The sequence below is a fragment of the Excalfactoria chinensis genome, chromosome 17, assembly GCF_039878825.1.
Source record: "Excalfactoria chinensis isolate bCotChi1 chromosome 17, bCotChi1.hap2, whole genome shotgun sequence".
Lineage (NCBI taxonomy): Eukaryota > Metazoa > Chordata > Aves > Galliformes > Phasianidae > Excalfactoria > Excalfactoria chinensis.
In genome coordinates this window covers 2,473,935-2,501,053 of record NC_092841.1, presented here as the reverse complement: position 1 = coordinate 2,501,053, position 27,119 = coordinate 2,473,935, and the positions used below count along the sequence as shown (strand labels likewise).

General features: G+C 51.1%; 1 protein-coding gene across 1 annotated transcript; it reads right to left on the bottom strand.

Annotated features, from left to right (window-relative positions):
• Positions 1–597: 597 nt before the first annotated feature.
• HS3ST3A1 (heparan sulfate-glucosamine 3-sulfotransferase 3A1) lies at positions 598–26,432 on the bottom strand. The gene is made up of 2 exons (XM_072352253.1): positions 25,595–26,432; positions 598–4,814 (listed from the first exon to the last, which is right to left on the bottom strand). Exons 1-2 carry the CDS (start codon positions 26,170–26,172, stop codon positions 4,196–4,198), a joined length of 1,197 nt encoding a protein of 398 aa, XP_072208354.1. The 5' UTR covers positions 26,173–26,432; the 3' UTR covers positions 598–4,195.
• Positions 26,433–27,119: the final 687 nt, after the last annotated feature.

Sequence of the window (27,119 nt, the reverse complement as noted above, 5' to 3'; positions counted from 1 at the left end):
GAAGCAATGGAACATTTTTTTCCCGTGGAAGCCAAAAGATTATATTAAACTTCAGTGGTTTAATAAAATATTATGAAGTTTGGGAGCATATTTTCCCTGGGACTTACTCTGTTTATACATCTAAAAAAGTAAATAGAATATCGCTTTACTTGACCACACAGAGAACCTGATCTACGGGGGCTGTCTATGTTTCTTGGTGCGTCGCTCCCACCTCGGATTTCACACAGTGCTGGGTTTTGGGAAAGAAGGAATTCCATGAATGGTGGCGAAGGGACGTGGCACTGAATGGGGAATAGAAGGGTGAAATGCAAAGATGTGGCTTTCCAAGGTGTCCTGCTGCCTAAAGGCTGTAGCGAGACATCAAGCATTGCTAAGTGGAAGATAGGAGGCTGTGGAAGTGATGCCAAGAAGACCAAGAGCCAAAGTGGGGATCCCCAACCAGGCAGTGCCAGCTCAGGTGGTCTTATAGACTGACACGAGTGGGTAATTCTGCATTTGCCTTTTGCAGAACTCCCCGCTCTTTCCAGGCTGCTACTGCCAGCAAAAAGAGAGCACAGCCTCTCAGTACCCGTAAACTTTATTAAATGTGTGCTTTTTCATTCTTAAATTAAATTAAAATCAGTCTGCTCCATACTGGAATAGCACCGAAGGGGGAGAGATGACAGCATCACAGAGCAGAGGGGAGGGAGGAGAGAAAATCCAGAAACCATTATATACGAACAAGAATCTTTTTAATGGTTAAGAAAACGGGCGTTTTTTTTCCCCCGAATGTGGAGATGTAACATTGCATCTGCTAGTGTGTGTGCAAGAGAACCAAGGAGGCTGTGCATCAGGGTTAGTCAAAATGACTCAGTGCAGGCCGGGCATCACTAATTGCTCCAGAAATTGGACTCTGTGGTGCTGCAGCCCAAAGCCCGCTCTGAATTCCACATATAGGAGTTGCCTTCACTGTTCTTCATGGCGTGTTGGCCTTTGTATTCCTTCTATGTGGGAGCATTCTTGGCTGGCAGTGCTTTATAGGAGCCGAGGACGTTCAGTGCATGCAATCAGTGCTGCTCAACACAGCACAGCCGCAGCCCCTCCTCACCCCCCTGAGGTCCCAGCAGCAGAGGCCGGGTCCCACAGTGCCAAACTGGGCTCACAAAGGAAATCCCAACTGGTCTGAAATTTTCAGGGTGTTTTGTGTAGTTTTCAAACAGATGTTCTTAGACTGCTAACAACGCGTGGCATATGAGCCCAAGCTTTACCAGTGCCTAAGGGCGCACTGGATTATCAAGATCAGAAAGATCTTAATGCATCCAAATTAGTTTCTCATCGTTAATGTATTGATTTCTTCCTAATCATACTCTATAGGGTCACTTTCATTTTCACTTATAGCCACTTTTGCATACTTCTCCTAACAGAGATGCCCAGTACCGTGGGCTCAGGAGGGCTGCAGGTTCCAACACTTCACTTCCAGTTCTTCTTAGGTTAAAATAAACTTCATGGCTGGATTTTAAAATAAGCCTAAAGAATTTGGAGGCTTAAACACCATTAGAGTTCAAAGCGACCTGATTGCACGACCTCTTTTTAAAAGCCATTGTTCCTATGTGGAGGGATTTTCAAAACTACTTATGGCCCAGATTAAAAAAAATCAATTACAGCCCCTGATCCCTAAATAGTTTTACTAGGAGTGCATCGAGGGAGTCAGACCCTCAGAAAGTAATGGGAGTAGAGCATCTGAGCGTTGATGGGAGTTGAATTTGGGATGCTGGGAGTGTTCTGAAGGCACGTATGAGAGTTGGGCTTGGGGATGCACTGGAGCTGTATGGATTTAATGGCAGTGATTTGCTGGCAGTTGTAGAAACTCGTTTGTAGGAAGGTGCTTCATACCGCTAGAGCTGGTTCAATATGGGAAGAACAATCTGTAGCACTATAAAGCACCTTTGTACTAGTCTAAATGTGACCATATGAGAGACAGTAGCAATATAATGATATTGATTTTTTTTTTTTTAAATCATGCTCAAGTGATAGTTATACTTGTCAAAAGCATGTACAGCTTAGCCCACCCTTAAGTCTCAAAGGAGCTACCTGCATAACTCTTCTTTGCAGCTTGGAAAACCTCCTTGGTGCCTGGGGTAGGGATAGTGGGAAGGGGAAAATCAGTGGGGCCAGATAATGTGGTACATAGCCATGGGGCCAGGACACTGCTGCTACCACCAGTCCCATGCCACAGCCCTGCCAGCCAGGGCATGAGGACCTGAGGTTAGCTTTGAGGGTACAGTGGTGGGAGAAGGTCCTGGGACCCCACAATGCAAATGAAGTGGTCTTAATTGCATTGGGAACTTGGCCTTGCATGCAGAACCAGGTGGGTTTGTATCCTTAATGATGAAGGGATGGGGGCTACAGGCTGCCGGGACCTGCAGTGGGACTTGGTGCTTTGAAATTGTCCAGGTCCTGAGCTGTTCTGACACAGCAAGCAGGACAGACAAGCCGGAAATGACTGCCACTGAATGGCAGTTTCTGGTACATGCTTTGCATCTTTTCCCTGTGAAATTCTTTGGACTCCTTGAAAACTCTGCTCTGATTTCATTAGGATCTTGGCCAACATAGAATCATAGACTGACTTAGACTGGAGTGGATCTTGTTCCAACCCCCTGCTGCAGGCTGGTTGCCAGCCACTAGATCAGGCTGCCCAGGGCCCATCCAACCTGACCTTGAACGCCTCCTGGGATGGGACATGAAGACAAGCAGACATACAGTGAGCAGAGGCTCCATGCTCCTTCCCAGCCAGGTTTTCTGAGTAATGCCCATAATGCCCAGTGAAGTTTATTGGCCCCCATCACAACTTTCTTAAAGTTGGGCTTAGAAAAGGGGGCATCGTGTTGGTACACAGCACCATGCCATAATTAGGTGCTCCTATCACCTAGAAAATGCTGGAGATAAAGAACCAGCAGATAAAGGAGCCCAAGGTAATGCAGGATCCTGCTGCGCTAATAGATTTCTGTCTCTGAGCCATTTCTACTGTCCAAAAAAGGTGATAATGATCAAAGCAAAGAATTTAAAGCTTCAGGTTACTGCAAACAGGAGATTCGTTTTGCCTGACAGTTTCAAAGGCCTGCACAGCCAATGCTCTCATTCCCACTTCCCCCTCAGTTCTTCTTTAGGAAAGGATTAGAAGCCTTCCACCAGCTTCTCCTCACCCTGAATGCAATTTTTTCTTCATTTTCCCCCTTTCTCCACCCAAAACGTTCTTCATTATGGCTTAAAGATCATCCGCCAGACGCTGTAAACTTGGTTCCTGTGTGTGTGAGCAGTGGGATGGAGGGTGTCCCACCTCCTTCCACATGTTTAATGAGCATCACCCAACAGGTCCACATGCATCATGAACCTTTCCCTGCCCATCACCCAGATCCCTTCAGATAGGCCACAATGGGAGAAATGCCCAGCAAGAGGGGGTGCATGCTCCTGGGAGCAGGGAATTCCCTTAAATGGGAACTTCAGACTGCTTGGCCATTTCCGTCCTAAAGTCAAAAGGATAATTTGTTTTCATTTGGTGATTTTTTTTGAGGGTCAAAAACAAACCAAAGGAACATTGTTTTTGGCTTCTGCAAGGTGAAAATTAAGTTTGGTCAGTGAAAAGAGCTTGGTTTAGTGAAGAGGCAAACGTCAAACCAAGAATGGATAAGTGAAAAATTCTTGAAGGTGGAATAAAAAATATCTATCTCCCAGTGTAAGGCTTTGAGAACCAAATTAGATGTTGCACCTCCTTTGTTTCATTATAAAAAGGGGACAAAAAAGGGTCTAAAATGGCATTTCCAAACCCCAGTCTGGCTGACCTGCCAGGCCATGAGCTCCCCCTTGCACCTATCGCTTCTGAAGGTGACCTGAAGGCATCCCGCAGCTTTGCACCCCCGTGTTATTTTTTGTGGATCCCAATGCAAAACCTGGGGCCTGCTGGAAGAAGCACCCAAGCCACAGGGGGGATGTCAGTGGCACCAAGGCTGCAGTTCACAGCCTCTTTTGGTGACACATCTCTGAGAGAAGAAAGACAACCAAGTAGGGTCAAAAGGAAAAAAAAATAGAAAATTAAGAATGAATCGTGTTTCAGCACAGCTATTTTTTTTTTCCTGTATTTCCCCCCGCCCCCTACTGATACGTAAAAAAAATATATATTATATTATATTTTCCTTTTCTTAAATTATTTTTGTCAGCTTCAGTCCCAGCCGAAGTCCTGCCCCGTCATCTGGTAGAACTTCATGTTGAAGGGCCGGTAGAAGTCCCGCAGCCTCTGCACCACCTCCTGGTCGATGTCGGGGTGGGTCCTGCCTTTCGTTTTCCCCAGGCAGTGGGGTTTGCTGCTGCCCTCCGCCTTCTTCAGGCAGGGGAAGCCCTTGGTTTTGTTGAAGTAGAAGTGTTTGTCGGTGATGATCCTCTTGAGGCCCAGAAAGTCCTGGACCCTGCCCAGCTCCCCCGCGGGGTCGCTGATCAGCCTCTCCCCGCTGACGAAGAGGATCTGCCCGATGGGGAAGTAGAGCAGCCAGTTCTCCAGGTGCTTGGCGTAGATGCCGATCTGGATGGCGCTCCACGAGGTGTCGATCAGGCCCGTAGTCCTGTTTTTGAAGGTCAGGCTCTCAAAGGTGGGGATGTCGGGCTTCTTGGAGAGCGTCTGTGTGTAGTCCGAGATGGCTCTGGTCACGGGGTCCCGCACCACCACGATCAGCTTCGTGCCCTTGGCCATGGAGGAGATGCGGGCTGGGGCCTCCTTGGTGACGAAGTAGCTGGGGGTCTTCTCCATGGTGATCTGCCCCTCCAGGGTCCTGGGCATGAGGTCCCTGAGGGGAGAGGGACACGTTAGTGCCAAGTATTGTAGAGGAGTCCAAGTACCACTCAGCTCACTTTCCTTCTAGCATAGATAGCTCATGGTGCTCCGACTCAAAAAGCATCTTAGCACATACCAAAACTTTGCTGTAATCCTGTTCTGCCTCACAAGGACATTTTGAGATGGATCCCCCCTCTTATTCTATCATGAGCAGGTAGTGACAGGACAAGGGGGAACGGTTCTGGACAAGAGGAGGGGAAATTTAGGTCAGATATGAAGAGGAAATCCTTTACTCAGAGGTGGTGGGATGCTGGCACTGCTGCCCAGAGAAGTGTGGGTGCTCCATTCCTGGAGGTGCCCAAGGCCATGTTGGATGGGGCCCTGGGCAGCCTGAGCTGGTGAGGGGCAGCCAGTCCATGGCAGAGTTAGGGCTGTGGGGATTTAAGGTCCCTTCCAACCCAACCATGCTGTGTTTCTATGGTTCTATGCCACGACACTGGAAGAATAGAGCAAACCTCTACGGTCCTGACATCCTACCCCTTTAAATTCTGTCCTGCCCACACTGGGTTTTCCTGCACATTGGCTTAAATTCCCCAGAATAACAGTGAATTTCTTGAGTAACAAGAGTCCCTTTCTGCAGGGCACAAAGGATTTTTCAAGGGCCAGGATGTAAGACTCCATCTTTTGGTATTTTCAAGGTGGCAGCAAGCTAATGTCACATAAAAATGTGCAATGTCAGCCCCTTGACCTCAGCAATTTCCTTCTTCCACCCAAAGAAATCCTGCACACAAGCTGTTGGGAAGCTCTCCTGGCCCAGGTGAGGGCTCAGTTCTGGGTCACTCCTGCTCTCCTGGGCTGGGCATTGGGTGAGATATGCTAAAAGAATGCAGCATTTGGCCCGTGGGTGACTTTTGAGTTAAAAAGGCAAGACAGAAGGGTGCAGAACACTTAGCAAATGTTCATCTGCTCCTCCCAGGAGCTCCATTAGCTCTCCTTACACAGAGACACCACATCAGATCCATTAGTTTCACACCACCCAGTTACCACCCCCAAATGGGGGCTGCAGAATGCCAGAGGTTCACCATTTGGTTGCATGACCCCATCCAAGGAGGCAGATTTTTCCTACCTCAGCAGCCCAAGGCCAACAGGAGATGGATGGGGCTTCACCACCGTGCCACCACAGTTCTCATGGCAACTGCAGCCCTGGGACCCACGTCTGCACTCGCTGACCCCAGGCACTGACCCAGCTGCAATGCTGCATGGTGATGGACTGCTCCCCGCCACAGCAACATCTGGTGTGCAACGCTGGGCAATACACCAGCCAAATTAAACCCATCTATCAAGACAGCAACAATGAAAAGCCAACAACAGCTAACAACACCAATAACAACCGAACCCCAGGCTGAGTCGTTATGTTACAAATGAGGCAGTGAGGACTGATCAGCCCTACTGCAATTCCTGCTGTTTGAAACCGAGTTGCACAGAGGCTGAACAGAGGCATGGTCTCTACAGAAGCCACCTCTGCCAAGCAGAGCCATAGTTTCATGTTAGGGATTTGCCATCACCCGATGCTGCAAAGCCAAAAGGATATATAGGTCAGAAACAGCCTGGTCAAATTTCTGGTGGGTTAAATCAATTGATGGCACTGGGATGCAAGAACCCCTGAGTGACTTCAGCCTTGGGTAGTCCCCAACCCCAATCATATCCAACTGGATGCAGGTGACAAAAATACCTCTGCACATTGCCTGTTCTTCATGCACCCAATGCTGCTCACCACCTGAATGGCCAGGACAGCTGTTTAGCTGGGCCTGCTGCACCCATTCCTGTGCTTCTGTGCTTAAGAGCCACCTTCTTGCATCTCTGCTTGGCCATTGAGCAAGAGAAGCAGCCTGTGCAATGGCAGCAGGCATGCCAACCTCTGTTTGGGTTTTGGTAGTTTAAGTGTTGAAATCTCTGCTGTGTCTTCCCAAGGAGCAGATTAACCCCTTCAGTGGCTGAGCTGCAGCACAAAGGCTTTCTTCAGTGCTCAGGAATGAGCCTGCACCTCGGCTGCCAGCCCGGCGGGCAGGGACATGCTGGGACCCACCAGGAATGTGCTGCCACAGCTTTCAGGAGATTAATTAATTACAAAGGGCATCTTTCATGGACGTAAACAGTTGCTTGGAGGCCTCCCTGGACTAATGGCATCTGGGTTTTATTGCGAAAGAGCCACTTGAAAAGACAAGAACCACAAAAATGTTTTTGGCAAGAGCAGCCACCAGCGGGCCCTGCCAGAATAAATGGATTCTGTTATTTTAATTTTAGTAGAGCTCGGGGCTTTATTTAATTACTTAACAGGAGAGGAAGACTCTCCTCAAAGGGTGCGTTTGGGATTTGCGTGCGGACTCGCAGTGAGCCCTTAGTGGGGCTGCATCATGGTTTCAGCCATGCATTGGGTGCTGTGCTGCCTTTACTGACTGCTGTACCCCACTGGGTGAGTCCTTCTCATGGACACCTTCATGCTGGGGTCACCCTGGCATGTCCCCATAGCCGGTCCCCAGCCTCAGGCACTCCTGGTGTGGGAATGATCTTTGATGTCTTGTTTGTTACGGCTTTTATGTCTCTTTATTGACTGACTGCACAATGATCCCTTTACAAATCTGAGCTGGGCGTTGGCCTGACCCCAGCCATGGGATCAGAGTCCTTAGAGACAGGACTTGATGGCGTGTCCCTGTGAGAGCAAGGTTCTGGGGAACAAAGCAGTGCTTCATGTTCAGAAACCCCAGCAATGTATCAGGCTCCATCCCTACAAACAGTGCACCCAAGGGTGTGTGTTTGTGCAGGGTTTGCAGCCTGCAATGGTGTCACAGCTGCAACAGACAGATCCTAAGCTGCAGTGTGGGGGCACTGCTGGAAGCATGGAGCTGGGACACCCGGGGGCTTTCCCCAGCCCTTTGCAGCAGCACAGAGACAGAGGTGCTGCTTGCAGCAGGACACCTGGGAGCTAAGGGATCAGGTGGTGGGAATGAAGCAGAAATGGGAACCAGGATCAGGCCAGGTGCCACAGTGATGGGCATGCCCGCAGCAGCCTCGATGGAAGCACAGAGCCTTCTTTGACATGAAGCCACTGGCTGAGGAGAGTGGGGAAACTGAGGTGCATGCAATGCAGCCTCATGTCCTACAGCACAGTGCATCTCTCCCTGCTCTCTACAGCCCCCAGCCACATGGGCTCCTCCTCTCTCCCACCGCATCTCCCTTCCTCTTCCAAATCATCTCAAGCACTTCTGCATCAGAAAATGCTAAAAGAAAACAAGCACCGTGATCACATGCAATTCCCTTTCGCTCCTCTTAGGCCCTTGCTCCCAGGAGGGCCATTACAGCACGTACAGGAGATTAAAAAGAAAAATGCTCTGGGAAGAGTGATAATGTAACCTGGAGTGTGCACGGATAAATGAATTAAAACCAATGCCTAACAAGAGGGAGCTGTCCTCACGTTGGGCTGGGGGCCGGCAGCTCTCAAAGGGCTCTGAAAGCAGCAAAGGCACAGCCGAGCTCCCTGAGCCTCCTGTCCCTTCAGACATCACATGGGATCAATACATGGTGAGATGCCTTCCAGGAATCTGGTAGAACTACCCAAAAATCCCAAGGAAACCCATGGGAGTGAGGAAGGTGAATGAGTGGAAAATGCTTAGAGGTACCAAGGGGAAAGCAGGACACTGGGCATAGAGCTGCTGGGTAAGACCCAATTCCTGCTGATCTGAGTCTCAAAATGACACCTCCCAGGGCACAGAGATTTTTGTTCTCCCCAGTGTTCCTGAGAGGATATTAAAACCAGTGCCCAATTGTGCTGAGCTGAAAGGGCAGGAAGCATTCAGCATGCTGACGTGCCCATGATCTCAGCACTTTTAGGCTCTTGGGAAACAACCCTGAAATCTTGAGCTGGGCACAGCATGGGCACCTTCACCCCTCAGCCTGCACATGGAGCTGCAGCAGCATTGCCTTGTTCTCCTCCTGCCTCAAATCTACCCGCCTTGTGTCTGCTGACAACAGCAGCTCCTGAGCTCATCGTGCGGCGGATGCCGGCGTTTATTTGAGCAACCCTCTGTATTTATGGATCTCATTACAGCTGCAGCTGGGAGCATCTGTTTCCACGCTGCATCTGTCAGGCAGCATCTTATCAGCACGACCCCTCTCTCCTTCCTCTGCCATCCCTTGCAGAGGAGGAATCCGACCTTCTCAGGGCTGCGGGATGGGCACAGCAGCCCCAAGGGATGGTCAAATTTGGCTAAAATCAGTGCTGCTCACTTGATGCATGGGAGCAGAACCGCTGTCCACTGGGGCACCCAGCCAAGTCCTTCTCATGCTGCTCATCATCAGACATTCCTGGATGACCAAATACTTAAAAGGAGCTCAGATTAGGAAGGCAGCAACATGGCAGTGGCTGCAAGGTGCTTTCATTACTTCACCCAACAGAGAATTGCAGTTCCTGCCATAGGAAGCTGCATCAAAACACAGGTTTAGAGGAACGACAACAGCCTGACACAGTATCCCTCAAATGCAGCCTGAGGGGATGCAGGGAGCCCTGTGTGTTTGCCCCAGCCCTGGTCCTGCTGCTTTGGGATGAGCTGGGTAAGGGGAATGCCACTTTACAGCCAGAGGATGTCTAGGGGTCCTTTGACCTCAAAGTGCTGCTGTAGCATCACTGCTGCCTGTGCCCAAAGCATGACAGTGGGGTGGTTTTTTGTTGTTGTTGCTTTTTTAAAATATATTAAACACATAATTTATAGATGTATACATAATTTACATATATCTACTTCTATATGATTTTCATTTGTTTTATAAAAAGCAATTTCTTTAAGTTGTTCCCTTGCTGTATGCCAAGCACCGCAGGCATCTCTGCGAGGGTTCAGCAACTTCAGTGCTTCAGAAAATCACTCCAGAATGTGCCTTGCTGCCCCACAGCAGGGACCTGGGCTCTATGGGTGATGGCCCAGCTCCAAGCTCAGCACCAGGAAAAGCCCCTTTCCCTTCCAAAGGGCTGGGAAAGCCATCAAAGCTGTGTCACCAGGAGCTTCATCTGCTGGGGTTGACTTCACCATATCTTCCCTTGGCTTTACTGCATCTTCCCTTGGCTTCCCCAGTCCCCTCTGCAGCAGGGGAGACCTGCAGTGTCTCCTCTTGGCCATGAACACAAGCCTGCTGCTCCTCAACCTCAGAGCTCTTTGCACAGGGAGGGTGGGGAGCAAACACTTTTAGGGATTGCCCTGCATCAGGCAATACAGACCCTGCTGTTCCTCATCATGCCCAGATCCATCCCCATCACCTCTGGCAGTGACCTTTTACAGATGCCTCAACTAATCTCCAAACCTACTGATTCCATCAGATTTTGCCAAAGGGGGATTTTTCCCACTGAGACCATGAGCACATTGGCAGTGCCTGGATGACAGTGAGTTCTGTGAATCCAGTCCTGCCCTAAAGCCACATCTTCATAGAATTAGGATAGGATAGGATAGGATAGGATAGGATAGGATAGGATAGGATAGGATAGGATAGGATAGGATAGGATAGGATAGGATAGGATAGGATAGGATAGGATAGGATAGGATAGGATAGGATCAAAGAATCACAGAATCATTAAGGTTGGAAAAAACCACTAAGATCATCTAGTCCAATCATGGAATGGAATGGAATGGAATGGAATGGAATGGAATGGAATGGAATGGAATGGAATGGAATGGAATGGAATGGAATGGAATGGAATGGGTTTGCTGCAAAGTGTGTACCGTTGTGCTGTGGGAAGGGAGCTCACCACCTTCTCCCATCACGCTTTGGGATGCAGAAGTTGTCCCAGACTCTGTAGGGATGAGTGTGGACCTCAGCATGAGCCTCACTCTCCACCCTGATATTAATAAACTCTGTTTTGGGACCTGCCCTGCAGTCCTGAATGAGGGTTGTATTTTTTGTTCATAGCAAAGCGGTGCCTACAGGAGTTGATATTTAGGAGCCTAGTACATAAACAGAGCAGGAGACACATGTGCTCTGAAAAGCTTCTGGAGTAAAAAGACAGATGAGAAGGGAAAAATAAAGGCATAAGTGACCCAGTAACAAAACTAAGTCTGGTACAACAAAACCTCATGAATGCTCTTATTCCCTGAAGTGTTCTGTATGTAAAACCACCCCAGCACCCTCCCCAGTGCTGCTGCTGGCCCCACAGGGACCTTCCCACATCTCTGCCCCACAAATCCCATGGATAGGCTCAGCCATGGCAGGGGGCTGGCAATGGGGCACATATGAGAAGGACCCCCAGGACAAAGCAATCTGCTGGTCACTTCTTCACATACGGATTGCCAAGAGCAAATGCTTCAAGCACAGCACCTGAAGGGGAAGGTTAAGGAACTGCTTATTATTGGGAGTATCTCCCTCTCTAGGCCTCATTTTTTGATAAATTAGCTTCAGCTTCATTACTCCATGATATATTTCCCTTGACATTTAATTATACTTACCCCAAACACATTAAGCCAATCAGTCTGAACAGCTTCTTATTAATATGCAAATGGCTCCTTTTTAAAAACCCAGGAATCTGTGAAAAATCTCTTCAGCCTTCAATTAGGGCCAGTGGGGAAGGTGAGGACCCCCTGAAATGCCCTCCTGGTCTGAACACAAGGAGGGGGGACATACCCACCAACAGAGTGCTGCTGGATTTTGAGCTGGGAGAAGGAGACAAACAAACAAAGCTGATGGAGGCCCCCAGGGGACAACAGTGTCTGCATAGAGGTGGAGGTCTGATCCCACAACCTCATGTCTCATCCCCATCCCCATCCACACAGAGGGTGGTGAGGCACTGGAACAGGTTGCCCAAGGAGGATGCCCCATCCCTGCAGGCATTCAAGGCCAGACTGGATGTGGCTCTGGGCAGCCTGGTCTGCTGGTTGGCGACCCTGCACATAGCAGGGGGTTGGAACTGGATGAGAACTGTGGTCCTTTTCAACCCAGGCCATTCTGTGAGTCTATGATCCCTGGGGACATCACCTGTGAGCTGCAGAGAAATCTCAGCCTTACTTTAGCCAAACAAACAGGAACTGGCCTCCCCGCAGCCATGGGCAGACGGGATGTGATTTGCATTGGGCAAATAAACCGAACCACGCCATTAACCATCTGCCCTGCAAGACGTTTGGGTTTTGCTTTCAAGCATCGCTTTCAGCTTCTCTGTTCTCAGATCCTTCTGAACACCGTGGGATTTTCTACTCAGAAACCAATGGGGAATAAAAGCATCGAGTCATTCCTGTGAGTAATTGGAGAGAGCCACCAGCACAGGCTCTGCCACTGGGGCAGCTGTTGTCCTCCTGGGGGGGTCCCATGAATTACAGCCACTGCCAGAACTGCCCCCAGCCCTCGGGGTTCTCCATTCACCCCAAAACCTTCACTTAGCCACATTAAGACATCAGGGAGCTGCTGATGTCCACTGCATCTCTCTTCACAAACAGCTTGTAGCCTTTAAAAAACACCATTTGCTGTGTTGTTTTTTTCTTCTTTATTCCCTTCAGTTAGACATTAAAATCGGGACTCCATCGCAATCAGTACACTACATAAATAGTCCAATTTTGTCAAACGGCTCTCACGAGCCATAAAGAAACCCAATTTGCTATTGCTTATCATAAAAAAATATCTCTTTTCGCGTCTAAATCAAACCAAAGGGAACAGATAGCAAGAAAATAAACTCAACCCTGCTGCTCCGTGACTAAGAGTGCAGGCGGCCGCCCCGGGGAAGGGCTCTCCTGCCCTGGGTAAACACAACTGAGAGCAAATCTGTTGCAAACTGCAGCCACCACTTTGTTTTCGGAAGGTCCCAGTTTATCCTTTGGCAGAAGAGGGAGGGCTGGGGGGAGGTCGGCGAGAAACACAATCCTTTCCTGTATAAACAGCAGGGCCTGCGCTGATTTGAAGAGCATCGTATGGCACATATTTCATGTGTGTGTATACAGAGGGAGAGAAGGAGAGATTTTTCAAGCTAGAGAAAGATGTAAAGCGATCTTATATCATCCAAAGCCAACATCTTGCTCGGACTTCTGGCAGTTCTCCCCACAGCCATCCCTGCCACTGCAGCCCCTTCCCCCCGGCCGCCGGCTGCAGCCTCCCCCATTAGTTTTCACAAAGGCATATAAATCACTGTGGAAACTCTTATTATCTTATTTTCCCTCTGCTTCCCTCTTGTCTGTTTTGAGAAAAATTAATGCATTTGTCTCCAGAAAAATGTGCAGTCTCTATAATTCAGTTTTAAAACAAGCAGAACTAGCAAATGGATAGACCTCGGTTAGGAGACTCATTTTTCACACGAGTAATTGAACCCTTCCCTTCAATTTTTCCTTTGGGTGTTAAAGACAACTGATGCCTCCCTGGAATTTGCTGAGATCTAAAGAAGATGGAAGGATAGACAGATGGACAGAAAAAGGGGAGGAGAAAGGAAAAGAAAGAAGAAAAGCAAGAAGAAGATGAAACAAAGATGACAAGGGAGGAAGAAGTGGACAGTGAGAAAGATGGAAGGAAGAAAGAAGAAAGGAAGAAGGAAGGGGAAGAGAGGAAAAGCCTGAAGCACATCTCAGAGCTTCAGTGGTCTCTTTGAAGGGGCCTCTGGCATACAGCTCAACTGGGGTCTTCCAAAAGCTCTTGGTGCCTTGGCTTTGGAGGCTCCTTCACCAAGCTGGCAAGGAAAGCCATCCCCATTACATGTACCTTATGGGCCCTGCCCTGTCCAATGCATCCCATTCCGTCACCTCCAAAACTGGGGATGAAGAATTTTTCCAAACCAAAATGACAGCCAGTTTGGAAGGAAGCTACACCTTCCATGCCATGGGATTGCTGTGCAGAGCTGTGCTCAGAGCAGTGTAGGGATGCCGGCAACCAAAGCACACCCTCACACTATACACCCAGTCCCCGTCCAATTCCAGCAGTGGCAATGAGGACACTGAGGGTATTTCCAGCAAAGCCACAATCAGACAAGTGCTCAGGCTGGCAAAGTCTATTGCTCTTTTGTCTTTTGCTGTATTATCTCTGTCCCCTGGGAGCGACATTATTGCCTCCAATGCATAATGTGATTTGCTTGTTTCCCATGTCTGGCCCGTTCTTCTTCCGTGCAAACACATTTTAGACGTGCACGATCACAGCAACGCACGCATTCTTCAAGGGAAAGAACAAGTGGTCTTTACATGAACATTGGCTGTCCTGGGAGCAGGAAAAGGGCTTTCCCTTGCTGCAGACTTTGCAGGACCATGTGCCAACTTTCGTGGCACCTTGTGGTGAGCCACACTCTCCTGGAGGTAAAAGCACCCGCTGAGATGTTGTGCTGGAGAATAGTTTGATGCGTTCTTTTCCTGTTGGGGAAGGACACCTGTGTGTGTGGGCACAGCAATGGAGAGCTTTAGGAGAGCCAGACCCACGCTTCTGAGAGCAGAGGTTGTTTCTTAAATTACGCTGAGAAGTGACTTCTTTATATATCACCACACATCTCCTCCTGCTGCAAGGCCAGAAAATCCTTTATCTGTATTATAAAATAGAGGGACTGACCTCAGGCTATGATCTAAAATATATGGAGTCACACAAGTTTACCCTTGCAGTCATTCCTCATCCTTCCCGTGCCAATTCTTTGTCCTTTCGCTAAATGAAACTTTAATGGTGAGGAAAGGGCTGCCTGCTTTCATTCCTGGAGCAAAGCAGTCAAGTGCAAAGAGGGCAAAAGTCTCCAGAAAACAGAAAGCTTAAAAAAGATTCCTTGTAGCCTCATTTGCAAGTTCTGGGTGAGGTGGGGGCCAGGGCTGAAGATGTGAAGCAATCTCACCCGGCCTCCTCCAGCTCCCCTGTCTATTGAGGTATTTTAGCCACAGCTCAAAAGGTCGTGCATTAAGAGCTCTTTTCTATGCTCAGCTATTCCACCTCGTCCCAGGGAATGCATCACTGTCTCACCCGGTATCAAACGGAGTCATCTTACATATTTCAGGAATTCTCACTTGATTGCAGATCTAAATTTCATGAGCACATTGTGCAGCAAGCAGGGGAGAGGCAGAGGTGGGGCTGGATGCTCACCCCATGCCTCCCTCCGCATCATGCATGGGGATGCAGTCACTTGGGCATCAGTGTGACATGAGGTGAGCCAGCTCATCATGGAAAAGACAGTAAAGGGAAGGGAAGGGAAGGGAAGGGAAGGGAAGGGAAGGGAAGGGAAGGGAAGGGAAGGGAAGGGAAGGGAAGGGAAGGGAAGGGAAGGGAAGGGAAGGGAAGGGAAGGGAAGGGAAGGGGAAGGGAAAGGAAAAGGAAATGGGAAGGGGAAGGGGAAGGGGAAGGGGAAGGGGAAGGGGAAGGGGAGGGGGAAAAAGAGGGGAGGAAAGGGGAGGAGAGGAGAAGAGAGGAGTTTGTCAAAATATGAATGGATGAAAAGAAAACCAATGAGTGAACTGAGGTTTATGAGTAAACACGAGTCATCAGAACCCACGCCAATAAACCTCATCTTCCCCACTTGGCACCCAAATGAAAAGGACTGGGGCTCCTTCCCAGTAGGACCCAGGAGCTCCCACCAGTGAGATGTTGGCTCTTTGAAGCTACTTGAAAAGCTGGGACCCCTGGACCTGAAGATTCTTAAGTGTGATCAAAGAGATGGGCAGAGATAGCAAGGAGGATTAATGCCTTTTGCAAAAGCTTCTTAGTGAGCCTGGTGGGGCTTTTTTCAAAGGGGACTAAGGGAGATAGGCACTTAAATCTCACTCAGATCCCTTATTTAGTCTGCAAATCCCACGCTGGAGCAGAGCAGCAGTGTGACCCTGAAGCACTTTCCAAGCAAGAAGCTGAACTGATTGTGGCTGGGTTAGAGCTGCTCGTCCTGAGTGGCAGCTTTGGGTGGAAAACATGGAGGGTCCGATATATGGAAACAGAGAGATGTGGGACCAACAACACACGGAGACCCCGTGGGATGTGTTCTCCACTATCTCTAAGGGAGCTGCAAGAGCTGATTATTACATGGGTTTGGTTATTCTTCACTGCTCATGTCTCCCCATATTCTCTTTTCTCCCTTACAATAAAAAAGTGCATCAAGATGACACAGAGATTTTGTTCTCCAGACGTTCCCTGGTGCCTTACTCTTTCCCATCACCATTGTAGTAAGGGAAAGCAGCACAAGAGAGCCAGGAAAAAAAAAGGCAGAAAAAAATGAACAAAGAACCTGTTCTCATGCAAATGTTCCTTGTGACAGTAATAACACTAATAAAAAGAAAAGCTGCACACCATGGGCTGGTCACAGGGGATGCTCTGTAAGCATCACTGCAGGTCCCCTGTTACCATCACAGACACGGGGCCCATCCGCTGTGCCCAGCACAAGGCAAGCAGCTCCCAACCCATTGAGGGACAAGGGCACATGTGATGTGCTATTGTCCCTAATTTGATTAATGAAGCGATCACGCTAACGGGGCATTCCACACACACCCAGCACCTTGTTACGAGCCCACGCCAGGAAATTCCCATCAGAGCATTAATTCCCCAGTACTTGCCTTTCCCAACCTTGTCAGGTAATTGTTTATGAAAAGATGAATGTATACAATAATAGCGGGTGAAGGGAGCTGATGTATGTGGTGTTAATGAATGAAATAATCAGTTTGGTAATAACTGGCATGTGTATTTGTCAAAAGGGAGCCAGCAGGACATTAGCATTCTGCAGCCACCAAACCTTTATCTCCTGGGCTTGTGTTTGACAACCGCCCCCAGATAGTCCATGAATAAAATACAGAGTAGTACCCAGACATAATTAAACTGCCAATGTGGATGTACCTAAATGAACTTGATATCTTAATGACGCTGGATAGCACACAAATAATGAAGGCAGTGTGAGAGGGCTGCAGGCACTGAATGCAGCCATCCCCTGTGCTCACTGACATGCATGGGGACCCAACCTGCACCCAACCTCACCAGGGTGTCAGATCCTTCCCAGACCTCTGATGTGCTATTGTGCAACATGGATATGGGTTTTTTAGGAGTTGTTTGAATCAGTAGATGTGTCCCTCTTTTTTTTCTTTTTCTCCCATCATGGAAACTGTTTCTTGGGGAAAAGCCTGAGGATGGGCTGCCCGGAGGATGGGGACACATCCCCAGGTGGATCAGCAGCACTCACAGAGCCACAACCCATCCTCATCCACAACAGCTGCCAATAGCAAGCCAGATACATCCACTGCACCTGGAGGCTGCTGGGCACCCTTACAGCAGGTACCCCATCCCATCCCACTCCACTCCATCCCATCCCATCTCACTGCATCTCATCCCACCGCATCCCATCCTATTGCATCCCACCCCATCCCAAACAAACTGCCCTGGAGCCCCAGCACTGCAGGCTGTGGGTGTCCATTCCACAAAGGCAGGGCTCAGCCTTCAGGGAAGCACTGTGCTGAGTTCACCCGCAAATGCCGCACCGACGGTAATTGCCACTTATTGCTCTAATGGTTCCCATTTTAGCAGCAAATGAGCGACGTACAGTAAGTATCGGTTCTATTAAAGAAATCATAATGGGAAATTAGAGCACATGCTATGGGGAAGGAGCACTGCCCTGGCTAGGCGGGATGCAGCCATCCTGACAGCTGACAGCAGCGCAGCCCCTGCCTGCTGCTGCCGTAACTCTCATTCATTTGCACACAATGAGCTCCATGCGTAGGAGAGCAGCATGTGCTTGGCTTGAGCGGACTGGGAGGCTCAGAAACTGCACTGGGACAGGCCCTGTCTCTCTCTGCAAGGAGATAAGGAAACATCGCTTAATGAGAACAACAACAAAAAAAAGCACAACAAGTTTAGGGTTCCCATCTTCACCCCGCTGCACCCTACCTGTCTACCTCTGCTGAATGCTCTGCTCTGGCTGCCAGTTATTAAAACCATTGCTTTCTTCCAGGGAAAGAAAGGCACAGTGAAAGGCATCCCCGTGGTGCACCCTCATTAGACAGTAATGGTGATTTCATTAGATTAAATAACTCCGATGATCCCCAGAGACCAACTGCACTTTAAATACACAGCCACGGAGTTAGAATTACTGTTATTTAACATCGATTAGATTACAAGGCAAATCCAATTTCTCCCCTAAACATATGATGGCCACGATTTGCTAAGCAGGAGATGCTAAGGACAGCATTCCTGGAAACCTGCCCTGGGGGGACCTGAACTGTGGGACTGGGGAGGACTCACTTGTGGGAAAGCACTGCAGTGTGAGGATGATGGGTTCAGCTGCACTGAGGGATGCAGACGGACAGACAGACTCCAGAGAGTCTGCTAAACTCAGTGGTCTGATAGATATATACGTTCCTGGGGTAGTAAGGTAAAGCTCCTGGATGAGCTGGCTCCCGGCAAGGCAAGGTGACCATGAAGGTGACCTGGGGCAGAGCAGGACCCGACAGGGCACTCAGTGAGTGTGACCATGGGAATTCAGTAGGAACTCCCAGGGATGGAGGGAAGAGCCCTCATGCATGGCAGGACTTCCAGCGAGCTCCAGCAGCTCTGTGCAGCAGGATGATTTGTGCCTTCAGGAAGTGCCAGATCACAAGCATGGGTGCCAAGGTGAATCTGGATGGAGAGGAGAAAGGTACCTGAGCTGAGGTGTGACATGGTAGCCTCACTCACTTCCCTTTGCTGGCCAGGGTCAGCACAGCCAAGGGGAGGGTGATAGCTGCTCAGTGGCACCGACCCTGCCAGAGCCTCTGGGATCATCAGGGTGCACAGATGGGAGCCAGAAATGGGGACAAATCCAGGCACCAGCTGCAAGCTGGCAGGTCACTGTCACCCGGCCAGACACCCCATTTGTAATCAGGAAGCTACGAGCAGATGAATCCTGTGATATCTGCACCCAAATGCTTTGCTCACAGGGGATTTGTGCAGGGCTCCTGCCTGTGTCCCACCCCCATGGAGCATGGAAGACAAACTCAATTAATTGTCATGCTCTGCATCTGGGTCCAGCCAGGAAGCCCTTCCCCCACTTCTGGCTCCTCTGAGGCTTCCAGGTGTGCACATCCCACTAAATCCTTCCTCTCTGAGCTCCTTCTTGTGGATCCACTGCTCTGGAAAGCACAGGAGGCAAAGCAGCTCTAACAAAGCTCTTTGTGGGTGAGTGCAGCAGAGCAGCCCCATTTTACAGATGGGGAAACAGCCCAGAGCCAACAGCCTTGGCTCATCATCACTCAGTCAGGCTGAGGGAGCTTCCCAAGGCCTGTCAAGGTACAACACAGGGACCTTCTCTCACTAACCCTGTGCCACAGGGACACAGCTTCCTCATGGTGGGAAACCCAGAAGCTGGGATGTGGGATTTCTTCCCCCAAAAAGGCTTCCAGACAGCACAAACACTTACTAAGAACAGTGAAAGATGCTGGTGTATGGCATTGCAATAAGGAACGTGAAAGTGAAATTGAATGTTACTGACAAAATGCAACATTTGAGAGCCCAAAAATGCTGGTGTGAAGGTGCAGACGTATCGATCATCAGATATACATGGAAATCAGAAACAATTAGCTTTGATATTTTCCCATAAAAGGCAACCCCAGCAAGCACAGGCTCCGGGAAGTTGCCCTTTTCCAGCTGGAAACGTCACAACAAATCACCCTGACTTTCTAACATTTTCAGCAGAAAATAAATGTCTTGTTAGAGGAAAAAGAAAATATAATGACAATCGAGCAGGTTCAGATGGCTCAGCAGCAATGGAAGCTGATGGTCTCACCGGCTGCTCCCAGCTCCCACTCACCCACCGGTCAGGGCAGGGGATGCTGCTCCAGACCCAGGCTGTGGCTCAATGGGGGTTTGAAGTGGGGATCTTTCTATCTATCTCCACAACTGATGATGTTGCAACTGAAAAAACGAGTTATGCAGCACTTCTGGGAAGCAAGGAGGATGGGCTGGCTGTGCCCAAAGGGAACCAGGGATTTCTGAGAATGTCTTCCTGCAGAATTGTTTGTGATTCACATCCTGCTAATGGTCCCACAGCTTGGGGGTGAACGTGTTTAACCCCAAGCCATGAAAACTCACATGTTCCAGGCAATGCAGGGACAGCAGCCAGGATAGTGGGGCAGCGTCAGTTATCCAGACCATACTTGAACAGCCCCACTGCCCCAACAGGGCTCTGCACTGGGGGAATACCCATAGCATCCCACCCTAGGAACATGACCTTAACTGCAATCTAATCCACTTCCCTTCCCTAATACCTGCACATAATGAATTTGCAAAGATTTATGGCCACAACAGCAGCCCCTGCTCCCTGTTGCCAACCTCTTCTGTTTCACTGTGGAGGCAGTTTGGGTTACCTCGATGCTCTCCAGGGAAAAAGTGTAATTAGCAGCTCAGGAGTTTTAATGCAGACAAGGAGGGCAAACAGGGGGGAGGTGACTCTCCGATTTGCTGCTTACATGTTCGTTGCTCTGAGCTCTTTGGAAAGGACCCAGCTCCCTTCCCCCTCCCCAGACCCAACTGCTCTTATTAGAGACTTCAAAAGGTCGGGGTGAAACCCAAGCTCAGCTGCAGGCACAGTGGTAGGGATGGGGCAGCCCCTGGCAGAATTACTGGCAGGAGCCCCTGCAGGCAGCAGAGAAATTGCAGGAGGGAGGGCTGATGCAGGATCCGACCCCAGAGGAGGGTTTATAAGCAGGGTGAATTTGCTGCTTCTCTAAAGCAGCATCACAATTTTTGCCATAAATGGGCTCTGGCCCCAGCCAGCTGGAGCCTCGCGCTGCTTTTCACAAGATGCAGCTCTATGAATTTAACTGACAAAATCTTGGACGGCCGGGGCCATATTTTCAAGCTTGCTCAGCATCAGCAGGCAGGGTCAGGACAGACCCCGCTTCTATCCCCTGGGGCTCCTGCACCCAGGCACCAACCAGGGTGAGAAGCTGAGCTGAAGAGGATGATGGGCCCCCCAGACTTCTGAATCTCTGAATGTCCCCATACAGAACTGAGACAACGAGTCCAATAAAACACTGTCCATTTGTTTGAATGCTTTCTGATGGGAACGGGGTTGACTTCTCCCTATGTGCCAACAGGGGAGCTCACCCCACCATCAGGAACCAACACTGGATACATAATTCTCTGCTCTCCAAAACGAGAAGTGATACATATGGATGCAAAATGTTTAAAAGCACCACCAATAATAATAACGTTTGGGGGCTTATTTAAGGGATGAGAGCCCCAAAACCAGCTCTTTGCACTTGGATTTGCTGGGGTGCTGCATCCAGACGGTGCCACCATCTGACGGTGCCATCAGGCATGTACACTAGATGGCACTCTGCCTTGCTGCGAGGTGACAGTGAGCCGAGGCTGTCCCAGGCATCTGCGACAGGGAAAGGCCCGTCTGTATCTGCCTTCCTGGTGTTCTCAGTGCCTTAGAATCAACAGAACTGGTAGTGTTGGAGAAGACTTTTAAGATCACAAAGTGCAACCTTTACCTGATCTGCCGAGTCCCATCACTAAACCTCAGTGCCACATCCCGATGTCTCAAACGCAGGGCAGTGACATCCCTCCTGCTTTTACAGATGGGCAAACAGAGATACTCTGTGTGCCTCCAAAGTCACAGGGCATAACCTTCCAACTGCTTCAAGCCTTCACTAACGTGCCATAGAGTGTCCAAGCCCAGATTCCCTGCAAATGCAGTGCTGAGCACCAGAACCGGTCAGTTACCATCATATAGCAACTCCTTGCCCAGGACATGAGCACTGTCTTCGAGCCTATCCCAGCCTGTCTCCACCTGCTGTTGACAGTGAATTATCTGTGCTTTGGGGCCAAGACCATCCTTTGTTCCTTTTCTTATACAACACCTGGCACAATGAACTCGGTGTGAAACGCTATCTGATTACACAGCTAATAAATAAACAAGGACCTTGATCCTCTTCAGCATGGGTTTGTCCAAGGCTGCATGCTCCATTAAAAGTGCTGCAGGCTGCACTCCATGCTATTTGCAATTCAGATGTGTTTGGGAGACGCGGTGTTCTCAGGACAAGGAGCAGCCGTTGCTAAACCAGAACTTCTCACACACGCATAGCAGGGAGTGGAAAACCAAAACTAGCACGAACTTGATGTCCAACAGCACAAGCCACATTCTGGCAGGGCATGTTGTGAACACACAGCCTTGGTGTTGTTGCAGATGCTGCGAGGACAGGTGATAAGATCATGCTGCTCCAAGGCAGCTATTGCTACAGCATCTCCCTCCTACAGAGAGGTTTGCACCTCCCGGTGCCTGCTGCAATGTTCATTAATTGTATTTGCTCCCCAACACCTCCCCTGCCACCATCCGTGCCCTCTTGTCCCCCTGCTCACCGCTGGGATCATAAAGCACTCCCAGATGGTGCTGCTGAATCACAGGGACCACAAAACCCAGAGCTCTGGGCCAGCCAGCACTGCAGGAGTGGGCCACCTCCTCCATCCCCAGGGTCTTGTTTTGCTGTGATTTGAGGATGGGAAATTACACAAGAAGGTGGGATGCAGCTGTGAGCAGCTGCTCTGAGCACGTTCCTTCCCCCCCAAACCATCCCAAGACATCCTCCATTCCCTACGACTCACAAACATCACTGGTTGCCCGGACTTAAAAACAAAGAAGAAGAAGAAAAAAAAAGAAGGAAAACTATAGAAAGCCTTGTAGAGAAATCTCAAGAGGCCATTAATTACGAGACAGAGAACTCCCCAGATCTGGGAGCAGTGGGGAGGAGTGAGACTTACACTCCCAACCTGACGGGGTAACTTTGAAGCATCTTTCATCTTCCCCTGGATCGGGTGTAATCTAATGACATTAGCTTGGCTTCGCTCTAGTGGAATTGGCATCGGTGCTGCAGAGCAGGGAGATTAAAACATATGAAATAAATGTTCCTGGGGTGACTGACAGCCTAATGACATTCCAACAGGCAGCTCAATCAGCGCGAGGCTAACAAAGGATCAGAGGGAACCAGCCAGACTTGCAATATCACCCACAAACACAGATATTTTTTTATTCAGGCTTTTTTTTCCCTCCTCTTTTCCCTTGACTGGATTAGCCCCTATTCCTGAGTTGTCCCCGGGCTGTGTGCGAGCAGTGCTCTGGGTGGGGGGTTGCACTTGAACACTATTAAAACACATGCTCACCTGCTATTGAACTCTGTGAGCTCAATAGCCTTGTTCAGGGCTGAAGCAGCGATTTCTGTGCTGGGAAGTCAATGAGAGCTTTGTGGGCTGCCCCCTCCCTCCCTTTGTCCCCATACAAACAGGGGACTTGCAAACCCAAACAGAGAGTGCTGCCATCAGCACACATCTTCCCTCCATATTCAACCCACACACCAGCTCGGAGGTGTCACACTTCTCAAATAAAACCAGTCAGATTGACTTTTATAAATCAGCCTCTCTGTAGGACAACCGCCTTCCTGCCCAGACACAATGCTGGCTGTGAGGTGAGCCATTATTCTGCTTGATTTAACAGGCAGCACTTCCCATCACTTGTGTGCACTGTGCGGCACCCCAGGACCATCCAGACCCACTTCCATCTGTAACAAGCAGCAGACACTGGAGGTGCTCTTTTGTTCCCAGGAGGAACCACAATCCTCTCACACCTGCGGTCCCATCTGGAACAGGTTGCCCAAGGAGGCTGTGGATGCCCCATCCCTGGAAGCATTCAAAGCCAGGCTGGATGTGGCTCTGGGCATCCTGGTCTGCTAGTTGGTGACCCTGCACATAGCAGGGGGTTGGAACTGGATGAGCACTGTGGGCCTTTGCAACCCAGGCCATTCTATGATTCTATGATATTCCACCTCTTTGCTTCCCAGGGTGCCCTCTGCGGTGCCACCTGGACCCACTGACCCAGGAGCAGTTCCCCCTGATGCAAACCTGTGTCCATGCAAACAGCCATAAACGTGGTGCTCCCTGCAACAGGGTGCTGGCCAAGCTGGTTTCCCCTGGGCGCTGAAAGCCAACCCCACTGTTTATGCTTTGTAATGATGCTGTTTAGTCTGACGGCCGGGAAACAGAAATGCACGTGAAACCTAAGACTCTGATGCCAAAGATAAGAAACGAGGACCCCTGGCAAACATCTGGCCCTTTCCCCAGCACTGAACCCTCATCAAAGATTACAGCAGACCCATGGAGGGACACAGATTTTTGTACAGTGAGCATTTAGAATGGGTGGATAATGGGTAAGTGGCGGGCGGACACTGCCATCACAATGGGACCCTGTGCATTTGGAGAGATTACTCACACAAGCAAAGCAGGCAAGATTAGGTCTCAGAGGAATAATCCCATACAAAGCATTCACTGTACCTCAGCCCCCATAGGGCTAATAAAAGCAAAAATAAAATGCTGAAATTCACTACATCAAATACCAGAACAAACAAACTGCAGCAATTAATGGGAGCGCTCCGCGTACCCAGTGCTCACACATAACGATTACACAAACAGCCTGCAGGGCAGCACCTCCAACCAGTGCGAGCTGCCAGATCAGGACCAAACCTCTGGGAAATGAAACCCCCTGTGCTGAGGGCTGCGTTGTGCACTCACTGCCGGTGGCTCCTCCTCTGTCTGGGTCTGCAGTCCTCGCCCAAGCTTCATTTCAAAGCCAGCAGGGCAAACACACTGCTGTCTGCTCCCCAGTGCTACGAGAGCATCGCTGATAAATGAGCTTCCCTGCGTATCCCCCATAAATTTCAGTAGATGCCATCCCAAAGCCATGTGTTTATTTTTCCAAGTCAAGCCTCGATTAAACTCCTTGAGGTTTGCAGATTCCTTTTTAATGCTTCCTTTCTGATATGGGGTCGGCATGTGGAAATGGGATAAGCGCGCACTAAACATGTAATTCTGTAGACAGCTTCAGCCCACACCAAAGGAAATCTTTCTGCTTGGAGAACCCACACCCTGCCAGCAGCAGCCCGGCGCGCTCCTGACACCATCGGACACGCAGGGAAGCTCATCACTTCCACGTGTTAAGACTTTACATAAACACCGGACTGTCGGTACTATCCTACTCCACATTTCAAGGCTGTCACCACGAGCTCAGTCAAAATCATTCTTTTTCTCTACCAACAGCCGTGCTTCACTTGCAAGCAAAATAAGCTCCAGGGCTGCCCCGAATCGTCTCCTTTTTGCTTGCTTATTCACAAAAGCCACAAACACGCTATGCAGAAGAGCTGTTTCTCCCTCACCCCAATCTTTTCCATAGGAACCTCCGGCAGATGCTGCTCTGCGAACTTTGCAACACATAAGGCAAGCATCTGAGCGGCAGCAATGCCCCTCGGCTGTAACGTTCTCTTTCTTCTCAAGGGGACTCCTTCTCTTTGGTTCAATGAAACACTAACGCATCTAAATAAGAACCCCATCCACCGTACTGTTTGTTTTTGAGGCAGGTGAGCGCGTGGGTTGCCCTGGAACTGACAGTTTGGGTTACTCATCACAGGGCTTCTGCAACGGCAGAAAAGCCGCTTTTAAAGGCTGCGAAGGGCTGGGAGTCTGAGGAGCAGCGGGGTTTGGGGCTCGGCTCCCACCCCGTATCACCGCGCAGCCCCGGGACGCGGAGCTCACCTCGCTGGCAGCCCCCGGAGCATCCCGCAGCTCTGCCCCGCGAGAGTCGGGAGAAGCGCTGGGAGCGGGGAGAGCTGAGGGTGACGGAGAGGGCTGGTGGAGATGGTTCGGGAGCAGCAGGGACGGGGAAAGCGGTGGAGAGCCGTGGGCTGGGGGATGCGGGGAGAGAGAAGCGCGCTCGGGCTGAGGACCGGGGAGCGGGGCTGAGGTTCGGCAGCCAGCGGGGGGCACTGCCGGCTCGGGTACAGCGCTGCCCGACCCCGCCGTGCCGCCGCCCGCACCCCCGTCCCGTACCTGTACCAGGCGAGGCCCCGCTCGTAGTTGCGGTCGAAGAAATGGGGCTCGGCGCCGACGGCGCGCACGTCGGGGTGCACCCGCAGGAACTCCAGCAGCGCCCGCGTGCCGCCCTTCTTCACGCCGATGATGATGGCCTGCGGCAGCCGCTTGCTGCCCTCTCCCAGCAGCAGTGTCAGGGTGCCGGCCGTGCCCGCCGCGCTGCCCCCGCCGCCTCCTCCTCCCGAACCTCCGGCACGGCTCCCTCCTTCCCCGGCCGGCACCTCCGGGCCCGGCGCCGCCTCCTGCCGCCGCCGCCGCTGCTTGAGCCGCTGCAGGAGCCGCTTCCTCCGCGCCGCCGCCGCCTGCCAGGGGGCCAGTTCGGCCGAGCCCCCCAGGTACCCCCCGCCGCCGCCCTCCTCCTCCTCCGAGGCGGCGCCGGCGGCGATGATGGGTCCGGGTAAGGTCTGGCAGCGATCGGCCAGGCAGTAAAAGACGTAGAGGGACATGAGCAAGGAGCAGAGCATCACCAGGAACTTCTTGAAGATGCTGCGGGGCAGCGGCTCGGCGGCGGGGGCGGCCGCCGCGCTCACGGCCATGCTACCCCGAGGCGGCGGCCGGGCGCCCTGGCCATGCTCCGCCGCCGCCCCGCAGCGCTCAGCGGCGGCGGAGGAGGAAGAGGAGGAGGGGGGGGACCGCGCTCCGCCGCATCCCCGCCGCCCCCCGGACCTCGCCGCGGCGGAGCTTCAAGGGGGCATCGCCTCGGCGGAGCCGCCGCCCCCGGGGCCGGGTGGGGAAGCGCTGCCGGGAGCCGCCGGCTCTGGGTGAGGGGGGGAGCGGGGGGGGCGTTCGGCGCGGGGCTTCCACGTGCGGCGGTCGCCGCGGCAAAGTTCGCCCGAACCACCGGCGGGGAGCGGGGCGGGGCGGGGAGGAACGGCGGCCAATGGAGGGGCGGGGGCGGCACGGCCCATCCCGGCGGGAGGGAGCTGCGGGGTGTCCGCGGGGAGCGGCGGCGGAGGGCGGCCCCGGGAGTGGCCCATCGATCCCGGCCACACCGTCAGCCCAGTTGCTCTCGTGGTGAGTCCGGCGGGCGTCTGTCGGGGGGTGTCAGCTCCCTCCCCCCCCAACGCGGTGTCCGTCATCATCAGCGCAGTGTGCGGGACAAAGTCCTGGTGTGCCCGATGGCTGTATCCTTACCTGGAAAGAGGGTCTTCGCACAGAACCATCCTCCTTATAGCATCAGTCCAGCTGCGGGGATGTTGTTACACTGAGAGCTGTAATGCGTGCAGCACTGAAAGACCCGAAATGGGTGCTGAAGGACCTGGAATCAGCACGGAAAGACCTGAAATCGGTGCTGAAAGACCTGAAACCAGCAAGGAAAGACCTGAAATCAGTGTGGAAAATCTGAGATCAGTGCTGAAAGACACAGAATCAGCAAGGAAACGTCCGAATTCAGCATTGAAAGACCTGAAATCAGTGCTGGAAGACCTGAAATCAGGCTTCTTTTCCCCACTCCCCTGAACTAATGACCCGCAGGCTGGCTGTG